The 25,766-nt window shown below is 39.0% G+C and overlaps 1 protein-coding gene across 3 annotated transcripts in view; it reads right to left on the bottom strand.

Annotated features, from left to right (window-relative positions):
• LOC131682638 (transport and Golgi organization protein 1) overlaps positions 1-25,766 on the bottom strand; it is a 36,259-nt gene that overhangs the window by 6,275 nt on the left and 4,218 nt on the right. For 2 of the 3 annotated variants that reach the window (XM_058964286.1, XM_058964288.1), the window contains exons 7-9: positions 14,662-14,697; positions 14,323-14,531; positions 13,661-14,260 (exon numbers count right to left, since the gene is read on the bottom strand). In XM_058964286.1, the coding sequence (XP_058820269.1) occupies positions 13,661-14,260; positions 14,323-14,531; positions 14,662-14,697 (845 nt within the window). The remainder of the gene's footprint in view (positions 1-13,660; positions 14,261-14,322; positions 14,532-14,661; positions 14,698-25,766) is intronic. The other variant, XM_058964287.1, reaches the window with a different exon arrangement.

A 25,766-nucleotide genomic window follows, 5' to 3' on the forward strand; every position in this document is an offset into this window, starting at 1 on the left:
GTAGGGGATGCGCGCATAAAAAACCGCCTAAAAAGACTTCAGTGTATATTTGCATTTTCGATAGCTCCATTATGTTTGTTGGTGGTATGGTAGGGTGGAAGTAAGAGGAAATCGATTCTAGTTTCTATTGCGCTCGTATACAAGTTATTTAATATACTGGTTTTCAGGAATAAAGCAAATATATTGACCCTAACGCATTGATCATAATTTATATGCATTTCAACGATTGTACATAGATCGAGCAATTACTGATAGAGTGCGCCACCCTAACGAGTGAGCCCAAAATAGGGTCATCACCCTATTTGCAATATGAAAAGCCTGCAAGTGTATGTGATCCTTGAAAAGTCTTGACAAGAATTCACAGAATCCGCGTAAAACAAATATTTTTTTTAATATGAGCGCTGTAGGATTATACGCAAAAATGCTTTTACTTAAATTTGATTTATTTGAGAAAGACAAAAAAGCGTTCTCTAATTTTTCAATATATTATAGGCAAAAGTACAGCCTTTCAAATGCAATCAAAATTATCAATTTTCGTTTTCCCCCTTTTGAGATATCGACATTTGAAAAGAGCGTATTTTTTAGTGAAAATTAAGTATAACTTTTGAACCAGACAAGATAAAATTAAGATAAGATCTTTCTTCAGCAAAAGTTGCCTCTAATCATGTTCTAAAAGTACACTGAAGGGTACTTTTGTGAGAAAAATCATATTAAAAAACTGTACGGAGAAAACTGCTTTTTTGAGAGACACCCTAAGTTATGATATGGAACTCGCTATAAAATGAAAACGGTTTGAGATACAAATTTAGTATCTTCAACAAAGTTGCTCAAAATTGATTGGTCTAGAATATTGCAGAAGAATGTATCATTCTCTCTGAACTATAATTTGAAATAATGTCTACAACTTTGACATTTTAAGGGCCACCCTAAAACCGTTTCAGCCAAAAGATGCAGTTTGTCACGCACAATAAATGTTTCTAAGACACAAAATCTCTAAACCTAAAGATGAATGCGTTAACAATTGTTTCCCGCTAATTTCGCTTCCTGGACCACTGTGCACTGGTATGTGGATAGATGCCAAATTGTTCCAAAAACAAGTTATTGTCAATTTTTAGTTCATATTAAGGCATAATAACAGCAATAGCAGCAATAAATAATTTTGGTCAGGATTCGACCCCAGTTGCTCCTCTGTGCGTAAAGGGCGAACACGAAATTATTGCGACACCGAAAATGTCATGGCAATTTTCTTATAATGTTTAAAATCAAACCAAAATTTTAGGGTAGTTTTATACATATATTTACTTCAAAAAATCAAAAGAAATGTTAATCGATGGAGCCTTAAGTGTAAAATTGAACGCATTTTCGCTTGATGCCCTCCATCAAAGTCTTTACAGTGTCATCCGGTACCAGTTTCTCAGTTGCTCCACCAGGCGCAGCTTTGGACAGTTTGGCGGATTCATGTCCTTTGGAACAAAATGGAAAGAATTGGCCTCATACCACTCCAGGACACTTTTAGAATAGTGGCAAGATGCCAAATCTGGCCAAAATAGCGGAGCTTCGTCGTGCTGCTGCAAGAACGGCAAAAGGCGCTTCTCGAGGCACTCAGATTTGTAGATCTCGCCATTTACTGCGCCCTTTGTCATGATAGGCTCACTCCTCAGTCCGCAAGAGCAGATGGCCTGCCAAATGAGATATTTGGGGGCGAACTTCGACATTTTCTTCTTCTTAAATTTGTCGTCCACATAGAACTGGCTCTTGCCGGTGAAAAACTCCAACCCCGGAATTTGCTTAAAATCGGCTTTTATATACGTTTCGTCGTCCATCACACAGCAGCCATATTTTGTCAGCATCTTCTCGTAGAGCTTCCGTGTCCGAGTTTTAGCCGTCGATTGTTGCCGCTCATCGCGATTTGGGAAGTTCTGTACCTTGTATGTATGTAGTCCAGCTCTTTTCTTTGCATTCTGGACGTAGCTCTGCGACATGCCGATCTTTTTAGCTAAATCACGGCTTGAGACGTTGGGATTTGCTTTAATCATCCGCTTCATCTTTCCTTCCGTCTTTTTGTTCTCCGGTCCCGGTTTTCTTCCAGCTCCTTTGCCGTGGTCCAACGTCAACCGCTCCTGGAACCGCTTCAACACTCTGGAGACGGTTGAATGGTGAATGTTCAACATTTTTCCCAACTGCCGGTGCGACAGGTCAGGAAATTCCAGGTGTTTGGAAAGAATTTGTTCTCTCGACTCGCGTTGGTTCACCTCCATTTTCGTTGAATCGAAAAAACACGACTTCAAGTTTGACAGCATGTAAACAATACACATCAATGAGAAAGTGTGCAAAATTTGGTTGATTTTTACCCAATGGTAAAAAAGTTATGCCCTGTTGAATGTGTCGCAATAATTTCGTGTTCGCCCTTTAGTTGAACTTTGTGATTGACCGAATCAGTGAGAATGCACAATGAACCAAAAAATTATGCTTGGCAGGAGCAATCAACACTAAATCCTTTCATAAAATAACGACGTAGGCCAAATGCTGTTCTACCGAAGAAGGGAAGAAATGTTAGTTCGACACTCTCTGTTGATATAGAGGCCGAGTTTATCTCTGCATCTCCACAAGCGCCACGGGAACGAAATTGTGTTAGTAGGAAAGGGAAAAGATCAGGAGGTATGTCTTGGTAGACAATAGATCTTAGAGTGAAGGTGCACTTTGGATAGACGGTCAAAAATCGGAACGAGCGCGAAGCAAGCAGCAGGATCGGAAAGAATACGAAATAAATTTGAGCGGCCTAAAATACGTATTAACTGTACCGAAAACTTTAATTTGTATGACGGATACGCTAACAGTTCCACGCGCGCGTCCTTTGCTTCCCTTTCCTGGTAGCATACGACCCGCAGATCTTCACCAATGTCGCTATCGCCCAAAGTGGAAGTGAGCCAGGTTACAACCTAAACCGTTGTTAAAACGTATAAACTGACAGCAGTTTGGGCCAGAACAGCCCCTGGTTCAAACAAAAATGACACAAGGTGGCTCGTACCACAGCTGCCACCGCGATTAATTATTAAAAAACTATTATTAAAAAACATTCCTTACAAAGTGCTTTAGTCGACTTTTATTCTTGTATGCAACGATATTATTATTATTGTTTCATCATAAGAGACCCTTTACGATAATGGTGTTCGGGTTCTGACGCTGTAACGATATAAACACCCTTATTCTGCCTTACGACGGATCACTTTTTCACTTTCATGCCGTGCAAATAATCACAAAATCAAACGGGAGCCTGCTTCGATCGTACCATATTCGTTCGAAAATGTGATCCGTCGTAATGCAGAATAAGGCTTTAGGCTTATTATTTATCATGTTTTACGTTGGAGATTTCTTGCCGATTTTTCGAGAGAAGGAGCTGAAGGAGCACAGTCCAGATCAAGTCAAATACGTTGGAGCTATATTGGATTCCAAGCTGAACTGGTCTGCCCACATTGCGTTCGGAGTCCAGAAAATTTGCGTGGCTTCGGGCCGTGCAGACAAACTTTTGGAAAGACCTGGGGTCTCAAACCTAAATATATCTATTGGATTTACACGACAATTGTACGTCCAATACTGTCATACGGATGCCTTGTGTGGTGGCAGAGGGGAGAAGTGATGACGGTCCAGTCAAAGATAAGACATCTGCAAAAAATAGCGCTCATGGCATTGACTGGTGCCTTTACCACAACTCCGACTGCTGCCCTTGAGGCTCTAAATATCAAACCATTACCCATACACCTCAAACTGGGATTTGGAACAGTCATACACGACTGTGGTCACAAACAGTTACATGGGCTGAAGATATTATTGTCACCAGTGCGATATTACATTCACATGTAGTTTTCCTTACAGGACATTTCGTGTGAAGATTCCCTCTCGAGGGGAGTGATTGACTGACTATACACAACAAATGCAAGTGGTTTGTTACACTGACGGTTCTTTGAAGGTGAAACGTGTCGGTACTGGTGTCTACTGTCGCGAAATGAAATTGGAACAATCTCATTCGCTAGGTAGATACTGTACTGTATTCCAAGCTGAAATCTTCTCGAAGGGTACAATCGGCCCTTCAACAGATCTTGTCCGACAGCTATAAACTTCTACTCAAATAGTCAGGCTGCAATCAAGGCCCTTAGCTCAGACAAACCACGCCCAAGCTAGTGATCACGTGCCGAACCCAAATCGAGGAACTAAGCATTGCCAACACTTTCTATCTTGTCTGTGTTCCTGGATATTCCGTATTACTGGAAATCAATGGGCTGACGATTTGGCCATGGCAGAAGCAGTGATTAACTTCGTTGGTCTTGAGCCCGCCCTACTAATTTCGATAAGTTTGATAAGAGAAAAATACGGTCCGGGGCTTCGTGCGAGTACTGCAATCGTTGGAGAAATCCACAAACGTGTTGCCAAACAAAGGCGTGCGTGTCCAGTTATTTCTAGAGATCTCCTACATTATTCGAAACTGCACTGAGGCATACTGACCAGGGCTTTAACCGGCCACTGCAAACTGAATTATCACATGGCAACTATTCAGCACACTGAGTCATTTTCATGTGACCTTTGTGAATCCGACTTCGGAACCTGATGTGCAACTGCTCAGCAGTAGCGTAATTGCGATTTCAAATTTTTGGTCGTACTTACATAGACGACACCGTGTTTGAACGACTGAAACACAGAGACATGCTAAAGTTTCTTATCCAATGTGGCAAAAAGCTTTAGGCTTACTCGCAGGCGTTTTGGACTACTTGTGAGTTTAAATGATCTGCTTTTCGTTTTGGTGCTGTTATTTTTCCTACCCTTCCAATTCTACTTCCCCACACTTCCTTGTCGTTTCCTTCCGCCCAAGAAATGATAAGAAACAGCAGCAACGCACAAACAGAGTTGCACAAAATCATGACTATCATTTTTTCATCAAAATGTACGTAAAACTTCGGTCACACATCAAAATGATCGTCTTTTTCAGTTGAGAGAACTTGAGCAACCAAAACTGAGCATAGTGAGTGCCAACAACAGTGACGAGGGAGAGTGCGAGCAGAGTCAAGTGACAACACTATGCAAATTCTCCTCTTTCCGTTTTGTTTACATCGCGCTGCTTCGTCTATCTCGCAAATTCAACAAGCGTCGTTTTTAATCATTGAATTATCACCATATGATTCAATCACTAGCCAATATTTATTGACCCTTCGCACTTGCCTTAAATTCGATTGAAATCAGTAATATACTGATATTTAAACTTGAAAGACACTTATATGCTTTTTGACCTGGTTTACTGTAAACATATTTATCAACAGATAGAGCACATTTTTTAACTAACCGAACACATCAACATGACGATAAAACTAAAATCTATTTGTTTTGATTTTTTTTGCATTTTAACTCTGGCTACTGCGATTGGGAATAGGTTAGGTTTTCTATCTTCTCTATACTCTAGACTGCGAAAAACAAAAATCAGTTATATATTATTAGGGAAGCCCATAGAATACAACACGAATATTATATTATAAAATATTACATTGCTTAAGCATGTTCCAGTCATACATCGAATGAATTTATGAATGCGCGTAATTCTATTACAACTCTTGTCAAAACGGCGAAGGAAATTGAAATACAATTTTTCTCGAACAATCTTCGGCTAGCAACCAAACCAATTTTAAATAGGTAATGTATTTGAACTGTAATATTGAATTCAAGACGATACAACGTGCAGAATTTGAAACTTCCCTTGCCAGACTTAATGACAATAATTTTCGAAACTGACTGTCATCGAGAGGTTTCAGTCAAGCTGAAACGAAACCAAGCGAGCAAAAGAGCAAAAAGACAGAACAATTTTGCGCAAAGGCACTCACGTAGTAGGGATTGACAGTATATGTTGCTGTCTCAGTGTGAGAACTTACACGGAAAGAGAGTCGAATATGAGTGCTTGCGACCGTGTAGGAAGGTTTTCTGTTTACGGTTACCGAATGCAGCACTGCGCACAAATTCTTAACTGCCTACGGAGAACTTGCCATTTGAGCCAATATATTCTGATTTTTGATTCACTTTTTGAGTTTTATCCCTTGCATATCACCGTGCGATACTCGATTTTATCCATAGTTGTTAACAAATGTCACCTATCAACTTTGGAAGGGTGCCATGTATTTTGTACTAATTGGAATGACTTGAAATTTTAATGTACCATGATTTTTTGTCGGTAAGGCCGGAAACTTCAAATGACCCTCGCAAAACATTAAACATTAAACAAATTAGACAACTCGTAAAAATCTAAAAACCCCCAGGGCATAAAATACTACGGAACGTAATCACTTGGGATTTTTCCACTTAATAACAATTTTAGTTTTGTTACATACATCCACAAAAAACTTTAGCAAAAGTTGAAGGCTCCAACAATTCTTCATAATAGCAAAGATAAAGTACAGTGCTATGTCGATATCGTTGAAAAAATGTAAAAAATGGTAAAGGTCCCAAGTTGCTCCCTTTTGAAATTTAGGCGGTGGTTAGCTATTTTCGTCCGCGTCCCTTATCACCAATTTTTATACAGTGATTCATCAGCAGTGCTATCTTTGAAAATGAACTACCTTGGTTATAGGGTAAAGTGCCTATTTTCACCATACTAAGCAGGGTGCCTCACTAATTCATTAATTTCTCGGCCTACAATTATTGGAATGCGTAAAAATTGACATAAACAGCTTTGCTTCGTTGTTTAGAACCAATATAATAACACAAATGCGCTGGAAACAGTGTGATTCTCGTGTTTGAGCGCAACGAAAACTCGAATCGAGTGTCCCTATTGTTGCGCTATCATTTGACTCAATGCGTTGAACAAAGATGGCGGACACTGCTCTAACCAACGGCTTCAAATGGGTAGGGTGATAATAGAAACATAGCGAAAATGGGCTCATCACCCTACAACTAATTTTTCCGATCTTTTTTTAAATGCAAAAAATTAAGCAATCTTCATTTTGTTATATTCTGAATTGCACATATGTTCTCGTAATTTTAAATGTACTTTCATTTGATGGCATTGTAAGGGAACACGTATCCGCCGGTTGATGCCAATCGAGCTGACATTACTTTAGACTGAGCAAACTAATTTATTTGTTTGTTTAGTGTTTATTGGACCAACTAGGAAACGAATCCACTGGGTCTTTAATGCGTGTGGGAAATACGCATGGTCTTTTCTGAGTGAATGACTTTTGAATTATGTATGAAGGTGGAGAATTGACAATTCGCAAGATCAATTCAAATCCAATTACCAATTTGCGGCAATCATTTCAGCACGAGGAACAAATGTTTTATGGTCGTATTTAATGCTTTAGTTTTAGTCCATTAACTCATCAGTCAATTATACTGAGCTAAGAATATGTACGTACTATTTGGAAACAGGGGGTGTTTGATTCGTGCATGATGTTAATATCGTTTAGGAACGCAGCATTTATATTTTTTTGTTTCGCGACTTCATTGTAATATCGGAACGTTTCAAGTTACGGGATCTCAATATGCTTGTGATTACCAATAAGGACCATTTATAAATTCTGCCACGCTATTAGGAGGAAGAGATATCTTGAGCGTTTTTTCAAAACGTCATATTTGCAATGAGTTACTCTCTTTGTTTACTTTCTCTTCTGTTAATAATTCGGTCACTTTAACATTTATCCCTCAGCTCTTTGCATAATATGCTAGTTAAAACCACCGTCTTTCGATCTGTACTGTAAAATAAGTGAAAAGTGTTGTAGTGACGCCGTAAAAATCGAAAGAGAAAGTAAACAAAGAGAGTAACTCATTGCAGATATGACGTTTTGAAAAAACGCTCAAGATATGAGTAATTGTGACATAAATGGGAGGGGAGCACGTCATGTGCTTTGACGCAATCGGCCTTTTACGCACGATTGCTCCATGTATATAGGAATTTATATAGAACATAAACACTTTTGCGTGTAGCGACATAAAAGTGCTACTACAAAATGAAGGAAAAACTAAAAGAATTTGATTCGTATTAGACCATGGGGGAAAATAACGCGGTAATATGACAGAGAGTTAGTATTGGGTATTTTTTGCGTGACATAATTTGTGAATGTTCCACCATACCACTTTTAAACTCATTGTTTACGGTCCATTTTACATTGTCGACAACACTCACGACAGCCGGCTGTCCGGAGTTCAAGTTATTTTCGATGAAACAATCTCGATAAACGATTAGCCAGAGTTTAAACGCCTAGAAGATTTACGTATCCTACAGTCAATAAACTATTCAAACATGCACGAAAATATATTCTCAGTCGCATCGCTTGCTTGAAGCGAATCCTGACAACCCACCCACTACCCAATCCATGGTACTTATGGGAGTGTCACTGAGTCGGGGCCTTCCGTTAAGTAAGTACCACATCAACACTTCCTTTCTCATCCCAAGTTACGGTAAAGATAGTCGTGGCCCCCAATGGTGGCTCTCAAGCGAAAATCTCGCTCGGACTGGATCAATTGTTATTCCCAAACAATGCTCCTCAAGTAGTCTAGCTGGAAATGAGAGTCATCAGTCTGCAATCTACGAAGTATACCGTGCTTACGCAACGCAAGTTGCTCCCTTTTGAAGTTTAACAAATTTGTTGTAACTGATATCCCTTGAATGAATCCATACTGATCCACGGAACTACATGTTCGTTGCAGTCTAAAACAGCACCTCTCGCAATAACCTCAGATAATTTCGAAGAAGCTGAATAGCTGGTAATTCCACGATAATTTGCAATATTTCGTCTATCGCCATATTAAAAAAAAATGAGACACATGGACGATTGCTTCCAAATGTGAGAAAATTATAGGGTTTGCTCAAACGAACGATTAAAAATTGAACTCAACGGTCGAGACAAAGCATAGATACATCGAAGAATAAAAGTTTAGTTGATTTTTTTAATTTTTAATTCATCTTGTCAGTAACAAGCACCAACTTAGGGACAAGTTAGACGATGTATCCAAACTAGTACTTCAATGTTCAAACATTCTTAAAGGTAAGCCAGTTATTTTCAGTGTCATATATGTCGTGTGACAGTTTGGATATAGTGTCTAACCAGTGCTAATTTTGGGAACTAGTTTAGATACACCGACTAGCTTAATCCCAAGTTAGTGCTAGTTACTGACGAGATGAATTTAAATCACAAAAATTCAATTTTTCCCTTTTGGGATTAAATATTGCATAGTACCAGCAAAATGCCGTGCAAATAATTCACATGACTCAGACATCGATGCGGAAACAGCCTTTTCAAGAAACACATCTGAAGATACCGATGAGTATTTTCTTTTCGTATTTTCAAAACGCCAAAAACTTCGTGAATTACGTCACAGGTTTGTCTGCATTCGGAGTACTTAGCATTTGCACAAACTTTAAAGAGCGGTATGCGTTGATAGCTCGATGGAAGTTGATTGTGGGCAACTGTAGGTATCTGAGAGCTTCAATTTTCCATATTCTCAGGAGGAAAATCTGTTATTGGTCCAGAAAAGCTTAGTATTAATATTTTCTGGTTTTATATGAAACCATATAAAATGTCGGTTTGAAATTTTTCTTTTTTCAGTGATTTCCAGAAAATTCCATGTTTTCGCAGGTCAAATTAATTAAAGTACTGATGCATTATTAGTTAGAAAGATATATGTCTATTGTCCTGCATCCTCGCCACATAAACACCGTTAGAATCACCACGTGCATTTTAATGAACTTGGGGTCATTACGCGGTTCCCTTCTACATACATCTTAATTCCAATTCACTTTCAACTACGTGTTTTAGGTTTCTGAAAATGAAACGATCTACTTAAGCTAACTTGTTGAATGATATCAGTAATGAATGACATAGGTGATGGAACTGGATAAAGGTAACTTCCGTAAGTATAAACTCAATTTTACACCATAAGAAAACATTCTATTTCACGAAGACTGCAAAAAATTGTTACCGCTTTCGATAGCCGCGACGCGACTGTTTCAGACTTTGTACCTAGTGAAACTAATGATGAATAATTTTAGAACGAGCTATTCCCGTTACACCGGATTCTGTTTTTGCACGCACTTTTTTTGCACGGATTTTTTTTGCACGACTTTTTTTGCACGGTTTTGCAAAATAACACGATTTTTATGTATAAAGCACCTATTTCGATATACCAGTTTAATGATTTGATCATCCCGTGAAAAAAAAACCGTGCAAAAAAAATCCGTGCTATTTCGAGAAACCGTGTAAAAAAAATCCGTGTTATTTCGAGAAACCGTGCAAAAAAATCCGTGTTATTTTGAGAAACCGTGCAAAAAAAATCCGTGTTATTTCGAGAAACCGTGCAAAAAAAATATTTTTTTTTAATAGGCATTTAGTAACGCCAGCTGAAAATAAATGGCATTGGATATTTGCAATACAAATGGGGATGATCTGCCAATGTGTAAAAATCGCGTATTTTTCAATTTTAGGAAAAGAGTTGTTAATCAAAATTCAAGTTATGGTAGTTGAAAATCAATAATGTTAGGCTATGGTTTGTATTGGATTGTATGCTTTTTAGATATCATCAAATAATATTCCGGTTCATATATCACATCGCATTGGCAATGGAGCAATTGGTATTTGGCCAAGTTCCCCCGGGTAGTGCCACTACACAATGTATATTAATTTTGCTTGTTCAGTTTGATAAGCTAGAAACTGATAGCGGAGATTTTAATATGCAGGGATACGCAATACGTATTGTTTGGTCTGAGTAGATAACGACTGATGTTTCTTTTTATCAACGAATTAGTGATCTCTGATTTAATAGAGCTTTCAAAGAGTTAGGAACAGGCACAAGTCTATTTTTTTACTGAGATGGGACAAGTTGGTGCTGGACCTGTGGCCTTCGTCTGGTATGATCCATTCTCGTTGGTACGGATGTGTTCATGACTGGTTTGTGGATGAGTGGTCCTACTAGCATATTTTCCTAATGTATTGTACATCATAACAACTACTAATATCGACTATTTAGAACAGAGATTTTCAAATTCTGTTATAAGATCGAGAAGAAATATAGCACAGTTGTAGTGAATAAAGTATTTGCGAATAAGGGCCAATACTGCTGGCATATTTTATCATATTTATTAATAGTCGATTGATCCGCTTCAGACCTAGGAGACGAAAGAAAAGAATAGAAACAAAGGCGGTTCTAATTCTAAATTGGTTTAGTATAGATATAGACGACTCAAACGCACTGGCAGGAGAATATTTTTTAGAAGTAGACAAATTAGAGGACATCACACTTTTTGAGACACACATGCACAAAACTTTATCGTCCTCCTGAAGATCGGTGTTTAATTGGCAGATAGTCGCAATTTCGTACGATTTTGCAAAGTTTGCCTCGCGGGACGGACCGATATCCACCATGGCATAGGTTGCAGTCGTTAAAAAAACTAGATTCGCTAAGTGAAAAATAACGAATTTTTCAACTTTTCAGGAAAGAATTTTTAATCAAACATTGCAAAATGGCAAATGTCAACATTGCAAAATGGCAAATGCTGCCTCTTTCCAGGAAAGAGTATTTAATTAAGTAAAAGTCAATAGGCCGCTGAAAATTGACAATTTCTGACATTTCAATTGCGCAAGAGTCTTTGCATCAAAATGATTTTTTTACTTTTCATGAAAATTCTTTTTATGAGAAGATAACCATTTACATGAAAAAATCGCAAAAAAATACAATTTTGATATTGTTGTCCCAGAATCGAACAATGTTTCTTACCAAACTGTATATGACCGCATACTGTTCGAAAGGTCTAGTTTTCTTCGTTCAACAAATGTTACAAAACCGAAAATCGGCTGAAAATGACAACGTAGCTAATTTTGTTGTGGCAAAGGTCCCAAAAAATGTTTTTTTGCTTCAAATTTTCGTGTGTACATTACTTTGTATCGCATTTGTTATACTAGTTCATTTTAAAAGTTTAAAATCACTGTAGCACAGTGTAATCTACAAAAAGTTAACAAACTCTAAATAGTTGAAACATTTTACCATTTTAACTATTGCTTTTCAAAGGACAATAACTTCTTTTAACGAAAAAAAAAACTTACATTTTTCTAAAAAACCTCCTCGAAAAATTAAAAAACTTCTACTGGGCACATTGACAGCCCCCTTGTGCATTTAAAATGTCCAACAGTATTCATTGTTAAATACCATAAGAAAATAGCTGTTAATTAAAAAAAAAAATTCAGATTTTTTTTACACGGTTTCTCAAAATAGCACGGATTTTTTTTTACACGGTTTCTCAAAATAACACGGATTTTTTTTGCACGGTTTCTCAAAATAGCACGGATTTTTTTTGCACGGTTTCTCACAATAACACGGATTTTTTTTGCACGGTTTCTCGAAATAGCACGGATTTTTTTACACGGTTTCTCGAAATAACACGGATTTTTTTCACACGTTTTTTTTTGCACGGAACGCATCCCCCGTGCAAAAAAAGAATTTGGTGTATTGTTTATATTGATCGAGAAATACGGGTACTTTGAATCATGAATCGAAAATTCGAGATGTGATTAAATCCTTTTTGTGTGAGGAAGAAGTGCTGAGAAGTTTATGAAAGCATTGTTCCTACGATGGGTGACTCATGTACCACTTTGATTGAACGAGTTCTAAAATTGTAGAAAGAAACTAATAGACTTGTCTCGTCTAGGTTCATTACTTATTTGGAATGCCAGAACCCTTTACAACACTGCAGAAGTCGAGGCATAGGAGGTAACCAACAGGAAATTTGTGCGATTCAGGCACACGTGCATTAGATTCTATTGCGTGCAGTGGTGCATTTCAGCCCCACTTCTACTATAATGAAGGCGAATGAAGTGTAAAGTTTGGGACCATCGAGCAAATGTGAAGAATGCTAACCCAACAAAAAACTGCACAAACTGCGTAAAATCAAAACGTTAACATATAGGAACAGAATAAAACGCCAGAACAGAAAAATCGCATGAAATGTCTTCAATATTAAGTCTAGGACGTCTACGGACGAAACAACACAAGTCCGTAAAGGCTTCATAGCATAATTTGTAAGCAAATATAAATTATATTAAATAGTAGCCATGCACTTAACCAAAATTAAACAAGCAACTTGTTAGTGATCGTGGGAGGACAACGACTGATAATGAGCTTTCTTTTGTACATATGAACACGGCACAACTTCTTCTGAATACGTTCCGTTTGTATTTTCTTATTTTGTTTTTTGTTGATATCGTTAGTAAGTTTTTTCGACCAATAACTATTGCCCAATCAGAACATTATTCAAAGTTGTTAACGATTGTACTAGTGGGCACAAGGTTATAGATTCGGAAGTGACACCGGGATGATGGTGGAGGATGCGCCCTTTAATGATTGGTTAGCAATGAACGCACCGCAAATAAGTTAATTTGAACTGCTCATTCCAATTGCGGTTGGTTTTATCTTTGGGCAATAAGAGTAATGTGCGAGCACCACTAGTATGTGTTTATGAATGTGCATTACTAAATGAACATCTCTAGCTAAGCGTATAGAATATCCAACATAGAATGGGTAGACTGAATAGATTTTGTTTCCCGCAAAATATTCTAAAGCGACTCCAATTCACGCTGAGCATATTATTGCAGGCTCTACCACTCGTCAAACTCTTCATCGGAGTAATGATTGCTACTACCTTGATATTTTTTATTCCTAGGATCCTGGATAGGCGGGGAGGTGGTCCTCATTCCGGGTGGTGAAAACGCTTTCGGATACTTTCCACCAGTTCCTCCACTGCCACTGGTTCGACCATCTCGTTCCCTTATGTCTCGCTCTCGATCACGCAGGTCATGATCTCGGTCCCGATCACGGTCACGATCCCGATCGGATCGATGATCGCGTTCGCGGTCATAGTTGGACCGCCGAGAATGGGGTGGAGGTGAAGGTGGTGGACTGAAATCGGTTTCCGTTTCGTAGTTGGACATCACAGAATAATCATATCGGCTGTCCGGAGAGTATCGACCACGATCTGGACTAAACCGGTCACGTGTGTCGATCATGTTAGGACTGTACCGATTCGGGGGTGGAGACATAAGTCGCCCAAGAGGAGCAGGACGCATCTCTCCTGGCAGCGGAGGAGGCATGAATGGTGGGAGGAACGGTTGCCCGAACGGTGGCGGGATGAAGGGAGGTGGAGGAAGACCCATCATGGGAGCATTTGGAGACTCCACTCGTAATGGTGAAGAGGCTGCGTGGTTTAGGTCTGGCGGAGGAACCGGGTTTGGGAGCATGCCATCTGAAATTATGATACACGATTTATTATCGGAATAGACCTTCGAAATGCCGCTTTAAATTTACCTGTCATTGGGTTAGTTGCGGAAACATCCCCGAGAGCTGTCAGCTTACGCCTCAAGGCGCTGGATTCGTTGCGAGCTTCTTCGAGTCGTCGTTCGGCTTGTCGGGCCGCAAGCCATGCATCGTGAGACCGTGTTTCCAAAGCCGTGTACTGAGCTTTATGGGCCGTGGTTTGTGCTTCGATTTCTACACGTAACTTGTCGTTTTGGGATCTGAAATTAGTAAAATATTGTTGAAAATATCCTTTCACAAACACACAGGTCAGAAAAACAGACGCAATATACTAAGATCAAAATTGCTAGCCGTTTACTAAGGCTAAAAACATAACAAAAATCAAAATACCGTGCTTCGTACTGCTCAATAAGCGAATGAACTGAGCTGCATGAAAGAGTCGACACATGAAACACAAACAACATCGAATGTAACCTACCGGGTAAGGTAGAGCAAGATGGGTCACAAGACTATCTAATCCTAACCGTAGATCGTGGTATTTTCTAATTTGGAATAGACACTCCATAATTCATCACTGTCCGTTTATTTTTCTCTCGTTCATTCAAACATTTAAGCACAAAATATATTATTTTAATTTGATTAACGGTTGAAGATGATGAATATAGTAAGTTTTAAGTTTGACTGTTCCAAGAAGCGAGTTTTCTTTTGTACCAACACAGTTGACTTTCCCATGGAACAGCGTTTTTGAGTCGTTTTGAAGTTCGATTGTGTCTATTTCGGATATTCGATCGCGGAAATATTGGAAATCGAGTGAAATGTGGTAATTTGAAACTTCGAAACAGATAAACAATTTTTGAGCAGTCTATCTTCTCATCTCGCAATGGGCTAATGCTAATAATGACTCCACTATAATGCCCATAAACGCATAAGAGTCCCATGTGGATTTTTGTCGAAAATGAGTTATCCGTTGGATTGTATTCTGTATCACCACTTAATCACACTGCACAAACAAGATTACCGGGTTTGTTCAGAAAATATCAAAAAAAAAATACCAAAACATGGTTGTCCCATCCATTTGGCTCAATGGATGGGACACTCTTGAACAGCGTTTTTCTCGGCTTGCTGTTTTTCAACATGGGACTCTTATGCTGTTATGGGCAATATAGTTATCTGTTGAATAAACAATCAATTCTATTTACTGGACAAACAGTAACGTATCGTGCCCCTGATTGTGTGCCGTAAAACGGGGTATCTTTGATCACCGGGGTAAGATTGATCAAATGAGACTTTTTTCAGTGACGTACGATAAGATGATTCCCCATAACAACATCATCCAAACAAAATACAAACCATATTCTAAACATGCTCAGCATCTACCGACAACGATTATTTTGTCATTTAATGTACTTTTATGACCACAAATTCACATTGAAAATGATGCAGCATTCCTGCATCGTTTCAATCCGTTCAAACAATTCCTTGTATATTAATGAAATCAACCAACTTCAATTGAACTGATCACTTTTTTAGAAACCGTAAATATTTTTGTCCAATAATTTATTTAAAAAATCCGAGGTTTTTATTGCTATTTTATTTCGACAATTTTCCCGAAAAAGTTCGAGAAAAAAAATCGGCCGTATCCTTCCACGCAATTTTGTTTTTTTTACGAAACGACACAATATCGGGTAAAAAAATCGCCTGCAGATATGCAATCTACACAACATTTGGAGCGTTACCACCGACAAACTGACATGACAACTAGAACGATTTCAGTGAAATTTTTTGGCAAATAATTTAAACTCGGAACAGTAGCTCCATCTTTATAATGAGTTACACATCATTACTTAACATGTCTTTTCTAAATGTCCTCTAGTAAAAGTCTGGACAAGACATATTCAAACGAGCAGAAGTTTTACGAATTCAAATGAGCGGAGCATCATATATTAACGTTTTAAGTAGAAAGTATTGTACGTTTCATTGGAAACGAGTCGTTTAATCATTTTGAGGCAACGAATTGAATGGGCGCATTTGATAATAAATGCCGAAGAACGTCGAAAAATATGTATTACTCAAGTTTAATGTGTGCTAATTATTTACTTTAACTGAATTTCTCAATAAAACTGACTAAAACTATGCTTCTAAAGTTTCAGGTTTTCGTATGTTTTGTTTACAATAAGGTTTTTACACAAAATTGCACCACCTTTTATTAAAGTGTCATCCCATAAGAAATACATTGCGCCGAATCGTGCGCCGAATAGCGCTACGAATCTTGCTGCGACGAAAAATAATCATCGTGTCTCCTTTGGAAAAGCACGGACAATATTGCGGTATTGACTGGCTTTGTTCTCTGGTTGACTCCATGAAAAGTGAATCGAAAAAATTGAATCAACTTCAAGTCGGTTCCGACAGCATGAAGTAACAAGTTACTTTACGCTCGTCCGGACATGCCGCAGACTCAGGTGATTTGCATTCTAATGCCAAAAGATCCTAACTCCTGCGGTAGCATGCAAAAGGTTAAGTCGCCGGCAAACTCTAAGCTTGCTTAAATGACTCTATTCCACGCTTTTATAAACTTTCTTCCTTCAACTCCTTGCTCTCTCTTGAGTACTATGGCTCATAATATTGAAAAATATACTTCACCTTCCAGTGCCTTGCTAATTAAATGCCGTTACAACAACTTCGTGATTTATTATCACATTGATTAATAAACTATTCCATTTCCGAGAATGAAACGATTTACGATCGGACCGTAGATCTTTCGCCGAAAATGCAGTGTATGCCATTTGCCCTGATTTACCTCATATTTTGTCAAATATTGTTTATATATATGTTTACAAAATTTATTCAGCTGTTTATCAAATGTTCAACAAAACTAGAACATATATTTCTAAGGTTATAGATTTCTATTTCAAGTATAGCCCAACTTCTTTGAGCCAAGTGCCTTGAAACTATGGTTGTCTATTTTCTCTTGTCCAAACTTCTACTGGAGGAACTCTAGTTACATAGAGTAATTTCGATGATTATTAGAGAGTTGACTGAAAATTTCGTAACTCGTACTGTCAAACGAACGTCCGTTTGACAGTACGAGTTACAAAATTTTGCGTCGACTCTCTAATAATATCTTGCCAAATTTGAAAATACAGTGTCATGTCAGTTTGTCGGTGGCGTTACTTCATATTTCGATACACATATTTTGCTGATCAAAGTTACCCCAAAAACAACGAATGAAAATTTACAACAAATTTATTTTATTTTGATAGTAAAACGAAATAAATTACCAAACAATTTGGACGTTTTCAATCTATGGGTACCAGTACTTGTTTTAAAAATGCAAACAGTTACGACTACCTGATTTGAAGAAAGTTATTCGAAAAAATGTAGAAAAATTGATCAATGTTCCGTGCCCACACACTTTCGATTGATTTTAAACAAACTCGTATTAGATCTACAATGCATAAGGTGTAACAGACACTAAGTGTGAAAATAGAGCTTAGTCTCACGGAATATATAGCTACATCACATGTGCTTTCACCTTTCAATATGGTGATTCGTTTTCAAAATTTCGGAAGAAACAGGATTGATAGTTTTTGAACGTTAGTATTTTTCATTATACTAATCGGAATTGTATAATTTTTCCACTAATCAGTCGGAAATATGGTCACAAATTCTGTATTACATTTGAAATATTTGAGAACATATCTCGAAAGTATATTTCGGGCAGAGTAATCAATATGGAGCGCCAATCGAACATACCAGTATACTACAGATTTGTTTATGTTAGTATCATTTGAATCCAGGAGTTTGACGGTGACAAACGAATCATCTATTCGGGAGACTATTCGCCAAAGGAACATTTATTCGAAGCAGCGACTAGCTAGCTTGACGGTTACTGTATTTAGTTTGTTTCGTTATGTGCTAATAGCAGACACCATTTGGTAAAATTCTCTCCAGTCGGGGAATTCGTTATTTTCCTGGCAACTTCATAATGGGAGCTAGTATGCAATATGAGAAATTTATTTGAATATTGGTGAAACCATACCTATTTATATCCTTTGGGTGAAAACTAGCCTAAACACCGAAAAAACGATTTCCAGAACTTTCGACTGAAACTGTTTATTCGTGATTGATTGTCGCTCATTCCATGTAAACACCAGCCGCACATCTGAATATTTGTGAAATCATTTAAAGACAGGTGTCTGAAGACGACAGAAGAATCAATTACACTGGTCGACAGCCATTTTGGTGCGGGGTTGTGATAGTAGTTTTTAGGGTAAATCGGGTACGCTAAGTTCAAAAATTCCCGGACAAACTGACGCGATTAGTGAAGGCGACGATGGATCGGGTGATGTGCGTAGTACGTGTCTCAGGGACGCTCTCGAGTCCCTTCGAATCACGCAGAGGGTTACGGCAAGGTGATGGTCTCTCGTGTCTGTTATTCAACATCGCGCTGGAAGGTGTAATAAGAAGAGCAGGGATCGACACGAGTGGTACGATTGTCACAAAGTCCGTTCAGCTACTTGGCTTCGCCGATGACGTTGATATTATTGCACGAAACTTTGAGAAGATAGAGGAAGCCTACATCAGACTGAAAAGAGAAGCCAAGCGCGTCGGACTTGCCATCAACACGTCGAAGACAAAGTACATGATAGGAAGAGGTTCACGAGAAGAGAATGAGAACCGCCCGCTTCGAGTTTGCATCGGTGGCGACGAAATCGAGGTGGTTGAAGAGTTCGTGTACTTGGGCTCACTGGTGACCGCCGACAATGATACCAGCAGAGAGATTCGTAGACGCATCGTGGCAGGAAATCGTGCTTACTTTGGCCTCCGCAAGATACTTCGGTCGAACAGAGTTCGCCGTCGTACGAAGTTGACCATCTACAAGACGCTGATTAGACCGGTAGTTCTCTACGGGCACGAGACCTGGACCATGCTCGTGGAGGACCAACGCGCACTTGGTGTCTTCGAACGGAAAGTGCTGCGTACCATCTAAGGTGGAGTGCAAATAGAAGACGGCACATGGAGACGGCGAATGAACCATGAGTTGCATCAGCTGTTGGGGGAGCCGCCCATCTGTCATACCGCGAAAATCGGACGACTACGGTGGGCCGGGCACGTAGCCAGAATGTCGGACAATAGCCCGGTGAAAACGGTTCTCAATTGCAATCCGACCGGTACAAGAAGACGTGGCGCGCAGCGAGCACGATGGATCGACCAGGTGGAAGACGATTTGCGGACCCTTCGCAGACTGCGTGGCTGGCGACGCGCGGCCATGGACCGAGTGGAATGGAGGAATCTTTTGTATACGGCACAGGCCACTTCGGCCTTAATCTGTTAATAAATAAATAAATATTGTATAATAAACCTGGTTTATCATAAATGGCATTAAATATCCTAAAAAACTTGTTTACTTGTGAAAACGGCTAAAAATGGCGAAGTTGCTCAATGTTGTAAAAGGATACATCCAGCTGGCGCACCCTGTACCTTCTGCTGGAATAATTGAGAAATTAAACAGCAAAGCAAAGTTTGAAACGGCGACAGAACAAGAATCACAAACCGGAGTGGACAGGAGGAGCCAAAACCAGGAGCGAAAACCTAAGAGTCAAAACCCACTTGGATTGCTTTGATTTTTTTACTCACTCCCAGAAACGTGCATAACAATGATTGGTTTCCACCGCTCCTTTGGAAACAGGCTCCTTGGTGTGAAATGTGTGGTTTATTTGAAACACTGGTCCCAATACTTTGGATAGTTCACTTAAATTTTAAATTTAATACATTGTGCAATTGAATGATGTTTACTTCATATTTGGGTTTAAATTGCTATGATCCCAATAGTTTGGCTAATAGGGATCTTTAGGGGTGTACGGATTAAGGCATATTCTGATGCAGATTAGCACCGTGAGTTAATATCTCAGTCCTTTTTCAATTTTTAAGCCCGAAACTATTGAAAAAAACATTTTTTAGTTTCTTTCCTTTTAGGACAACAACACATCCAAACCCATACGACTTGCACGACTCTATAGGTTGCCTCATCAGATTTACCATAGTTGGCAGATGAAACTTGGGATGGCAGGCTGCTAGCGGATTGACAAAGTACCAGATCATGCTGTGTGGGGTGCTGTCCCAGTTAACAATGAGGCGAACGAGATATTTGCAGATACGTCATTTAGTAGGACAACTGTCAGTTCATTGGTTGAATTTAATTTCTCGACAAACATATGATTACGGCCTAAAAGCCAACTGTCAAAATCCACTTAGAATGGAAATTCCGGACAAACCGTTACACGCCAATCACAAATGTTGGTAGTAAACGAAAGAGAAAAGTTTTCTCTTTCATAAACTGTTGTGAACTGTGTTCGACTAGTGACGGTTTGTCCGGAATTTCCATTCAAAGTGGATTTTGACAGTTGGCTTTTAGGCCGTAATTATATGTTTGTCGAGATTTGTTCTTTTGCCTTTCTCATATAGAAAGGTTATGCAATCACTCTGAAAAACGTCAACCTAATCCCGGCCCGGAGGGCCGAGTGTCATATCCCATTCGACTCAGTTCGTCGAGATCGGAAAAAGTCTGTATGTGTGTGTGTATGTATGTATGTGTGTGTATGTGTGTGTATGTGTGTGTATGTGTGTGTGTGTATGTATGTGCGTATGTGTCAAATAATGTCACTCATTTTTCTCAGAGATGGCTGGACCGATTTGCCCAAACTTAGTCTCAAATGAAAGGTGCAACCTTCCCATCGGCTGCTATTGAATTTTGGATCGATCGGAATTCTGGTTCCGGAATTACGGGTTTCAGAGTGCGGCCACACAGAAATTTCTCATATAAACTATAGGAAAAATTAAAAATAGAATTTTTATTTTTGATGCTAAATGTGTTCAAGGTGCATGAAACGTCGAGATTTGATGCAAACTCGAAAAAAAAATTTGACTACGATTCACTTTTTTGGATTTTGGCACATTTTTGCCTTTCTCATATAGAAAGGTTATGCAATCACTCTGAAAAACGTCAACCTAATCCCGGCCCGGAGGGCCGAGTGTCATATCCCATTCGACTCAGTTCGTCGAGATCGGAAAAAGTCTGTATGTGTGTGTGTATGTATGTATGTGTGTGTATGTGTGTGTATGTGTGTGTGTATGTATGTGCGTATGTGTCAAATAATGTCACTCATTTTTCTCAGAGATGGCTGGACCGATTTGCCCAAACTTAGTCTCAAATGAAAGGTGCAACCTTCCCATCGGCTGCTATTGAATTTTGGATCGATCGGAATTCTGGTTCCGGAATTACGGGTTTCAGAGTGCGGCCACACAGAAATTTCTCATATAAACTATAGGAAAAATTAAAAATAGAATTTTTATTTTTGATGCTAAATGTGTTCAAGGTGCATGAAACGTCGAGATTTGATGCAAACTCGAAAAAAAAATTTGACTACGATTCACTTTTTTGGATTTTGGCACATTTTTGCCTTTCTCATATAGAAAGGTTATGCAATCACTCTGAAAAACGTCAACCTAATCCCGGCCAATTTTTTTTTTCGACTCGTTTAGGGTTTCTGGATTTTAACAGGGGCGTAGTTGAAGGTTTACGGAGAGGGGTTACACCCCCCCCCTCTACTGTTCGCGCCCCTCCTTTAAAAATCTCCTTAAATCACCCCTCAGACCACCACCCCATCCAGCCCTCATACCCCTCCCTTTCAACCCCATCATCTTTAAACCACCACTGTATCACAAAGCATACCAATTTAAGCTGGGGAGTCGTTCGTTCATGGGACTTTCGCCCTCTTCACATACCCAGCCCCGCATGACAAAATGAGTTAGCAAGCAGATAACATTGATCTAATGCTGATTAGGCTAATGGAGTATGATATTTTTTTGTTTCAAGTGTTTCACCGTCGACACGTAGCTCATCAAGTTCGTGGCTGGCATGCCATTGTGTATAAGTGCAAAGTGTACTAAGAATGTAATGGACATTTCCACAATTATGTTGAACATAAAAAGCCTCCGTGCCATAGTTTAGAGAAATGAGAAAGGCACAATTGCACCGCTAGGTGGATTAAAACAGGTTTTTTTTTTAATTTGAAAATCAGAAAAGAATAATTAAGGTTTAAGAATGATAAGAGTGTACTCGTAAGAACACCCGCTATCAATACATATGAAAAATTGGCACAATTTTTCCAAATTAAAGATCCCTATTGACTTAAGGTTGCACAGAGAATGCGCAAAATTCGTAAACGAAAAAAGCAGTTTTTTTCCACACCGTATGTCAGATCTTCATAAAAATCAATCAGCAGTACTGTAACAACATTCTACACACGCTGATTGATTTTTTATGAAGATCTGACATACGGTGTGGAAAAAACAGCTTTTTTCGTTTGCGAATTTTGCGCATTCTCTGTGCAACCTTAAGTTTTAAAACATGTGTAAATTGAATGATATTGAATTTAGATTATAAGTAATGAACCAACAACCATAGGATACTGCATCGGTCTGGATCTAGTTGAATTGACGGCAAAAATAATTCAATCTGCCAGCCGTCAGGGTATCCCTTCGCTTCTATCCACCACCTTAGGCACGCGCCATGTTGCTATTAGATTCTGGAGACCAACAGAATCCAAGGTCTCCAAGCTACAAAGCCCCAAGTATAAAAAAATTGCAATCTGGAGTACACCACCAAGCCCACGGTGGTGGAAATTTTAGTACATAAAATGAGTCATCTTTTGGCTAGAAATTTTTTGTTCCATGTTTTACAGAATACAGCGGGCCATCACTAACTTTTTAAAGAAGAAGGCTAGCATATGGACATGTTCAAATAAATTACTGAGAAATGTATGTTCTACAACTTTGTAGAAGTCTTTTAGTTTCTATCTCATATAGAACTAAAATTTTCTAATTCAGAATGTAAATTGGGGTGAACCCCTGTATTTATGCATAGGTGCATTTAACCTAACTCAAATTGTCATATTTTTTGTGTGTGTTTCGGATTCTCCTTGTCAGTAGCTAACAGCTGACTGGGTTTTGGATCTAGTGTCTAGCTAGCGGCCCAGTCAGCTGTTAGCTACTGACGAGGAGAATCCGAAACACAAAAAATGCTACTTAATTTAAAATTTTCTAGCTGAGAGCTGACTCATATTATGTATTAAAATTCTTCTAAATATACTATCCAAATATTTCACTGTATACTGATGCATACCGTGCCACCTAGTAGTGAAAATTCTAACTATTCGGCTTTCTCCATGTAAATTGTCGAAAAATTCCACACAAACTTCCGGTTGCTAGATTTGTCCGATTTGCCTCAAATTTGTATCAAGCACCCTTGATTGGACTAGGAATCGACCCAGGGGTCGTATTTTTTTGTCACTCCACTGAACACCCAATATATTGAATTAGAAATGTAATGTAAACTGAGCAATATAATCAAATACAAAATTTAATATAAAAGAGTCAAAGCGTTTCCACAGCTTGTAGGTAGCTCGTGTGAGTGCTTTGTCTGCTATAAGTTCCTTTTCCCTTTATTGTTGCGAAATTTTTGAGATGTTAGACACTCATTTCGGTATCACAGCCAAAAATTCAATAGCAAACGCATTCAACAAAGCGCTCAAATGTTGGTTCGTCCGAAAAGTTGTCTATGAGCTCGTCAAGTTTATCGGTGATTTTTTTACTGGTCCCTTATGCTTTATGATTGATGTTGCAGCAGATCCGAATATGATCGACTAGTGGTCACTTTCAATTGGTGATTCTTGAACATGCCAAAGTCTAAAAAACTCAACTCCGATGAAACAAACGTGATGTCAATTGAGCTCCATGACCGGTTCGCATTGAAACGAGTCGGTTCACTGTTATTCAGAATTGCCAGTTTACACGAATCCCAGACCTAAGACAGAAGGTGGCCATGGAGATTTTCCGATTAATTGTCCGACAAGGAGTGTTTTGCGTTGAAACTTCCTGCTATTGTATAAGGTGCAGGTACTGTACTGACAACATGAAGCTCTTAAACTCGGCTCGAGAAACTGATGCTTGCGAATGTACACATACTGAAATTATCGTAATTTTTCCATCGCTACAACTGAACTGATGAGCTGTTTGTTGAGTTCCTGCTCTGCCTATAATCGCAAGTCAGTCCCATATAGTTAGGGAATTCCATAGAATATGGGACTGACCACCGTAAACATTACAGTGGAATTGCATACTGTGGATAGGTCGATGAGACACACATTAATATTCTCTCGCATATCTGCTTCTTCGAGTGACACTTCCAGCACATCGGTGACGAAGTCGTCATTAATTCGTCTGACCCGACGCTCGATATTTACAAATATGTACCTTGAGACTGGCATGCAAGTCAAGTGCAAGTGCATTCGAATCATATTTGCGTTTGGGTGGAGGGACATCGGGATAATAAATCTGCGGAGATGCGCGTTTTCCTTCTTTGTCGCTGGGTGGTATTGCAGCTAATGTTGTTGGTGTGGTGTTTTCAACACTGAACCAATCAGTGTGACCTTGAGAGGTTTGACGACGTTCAGCATCTGTTCTCTTTTGCTAAGTAATTTTATCGTCGTTTGCTCGATGAGAAAACTTTGCAGTTCACACAACGCGGTGTAGATTGGTCACATTCATGTTCAGAGCCAACTTCATCGACACAACTGCTACAAAGAAGTGAGCTTTTAAACAGCTCTATTTATGGTGTTCTAACCGACAGCACATTGACGAATCGGGTACACTTATCGTTTGATTGGGTACAGTACCTACTTGATGGATTTCAACGTGTGACGGAAGATCTAATCCTTGAAACGTAATTATTATGATATGCAACGGTTTGTCTTTACCATCATCCGATTTCTTGACAGTACGTTGTGCGTCAATTATTAGAGGATTACAATCCTCAGCCATTTTGGGTATATCGAAAGCCTTCGCAGTTTTCAGTTCAGCATTGTCCACCTCAGGTTCAATGTATGCTACTCCAAGGCATTCAACAAAACGTTGAGGAATTGTAAACTGGACATCATCGTTGATTTCAGCAACCAATTTATTGGCAGCATCATTAAAATATTTGAAATGGGAAAAGCTCATACATAGTCCAATTCAAATAACTTAATGATTGATAGGCGATCTTTGAGCAGTTTAGATTGCCGTGCCCCACATCTGGGGTACTGTGTTTCCTTACACAGCACACAGCCTGGTCGGCGGGCATTGATTAGCTCAACAATATTCGGAAGAAGAAGAGATGAGATAATAGATTGTTATTGAATCGTTTAGCACAGCACTCGATAGCGATGTGACACGTACCGAAGCACAAAGCCAACTGCCATAGTCTAACGTAAGTACGTAAAATGTCTAGAAGCAATTGACTTGCTTCCTATCGTGTTCTGCGAATTATTGACTTTTCTATTTGAGCTTGAAAGAGGACCGAATGTCAATTCATGCACTGCTGCGTTCAAGGCCACATTTCGGTTATTTACTTAATCACTCATTCGTTCGGTGCAGCGAAGTCGTTCAATCAATTG

Source organism: Topomyia yanbarensis, chromosome 2, assembly GCF_030247195.1.
Source record: "Topomyia yanbarensis strain Yona2022 chromosome 2, ASM3024719v1, whole genome shotgun sequence".
Lineage (NCBI taxonomy): Eukaryota > Metazoa > Arthropoda > Insecta > Diptera > Culicidae > Topomyia > Topomyia yanbarensis.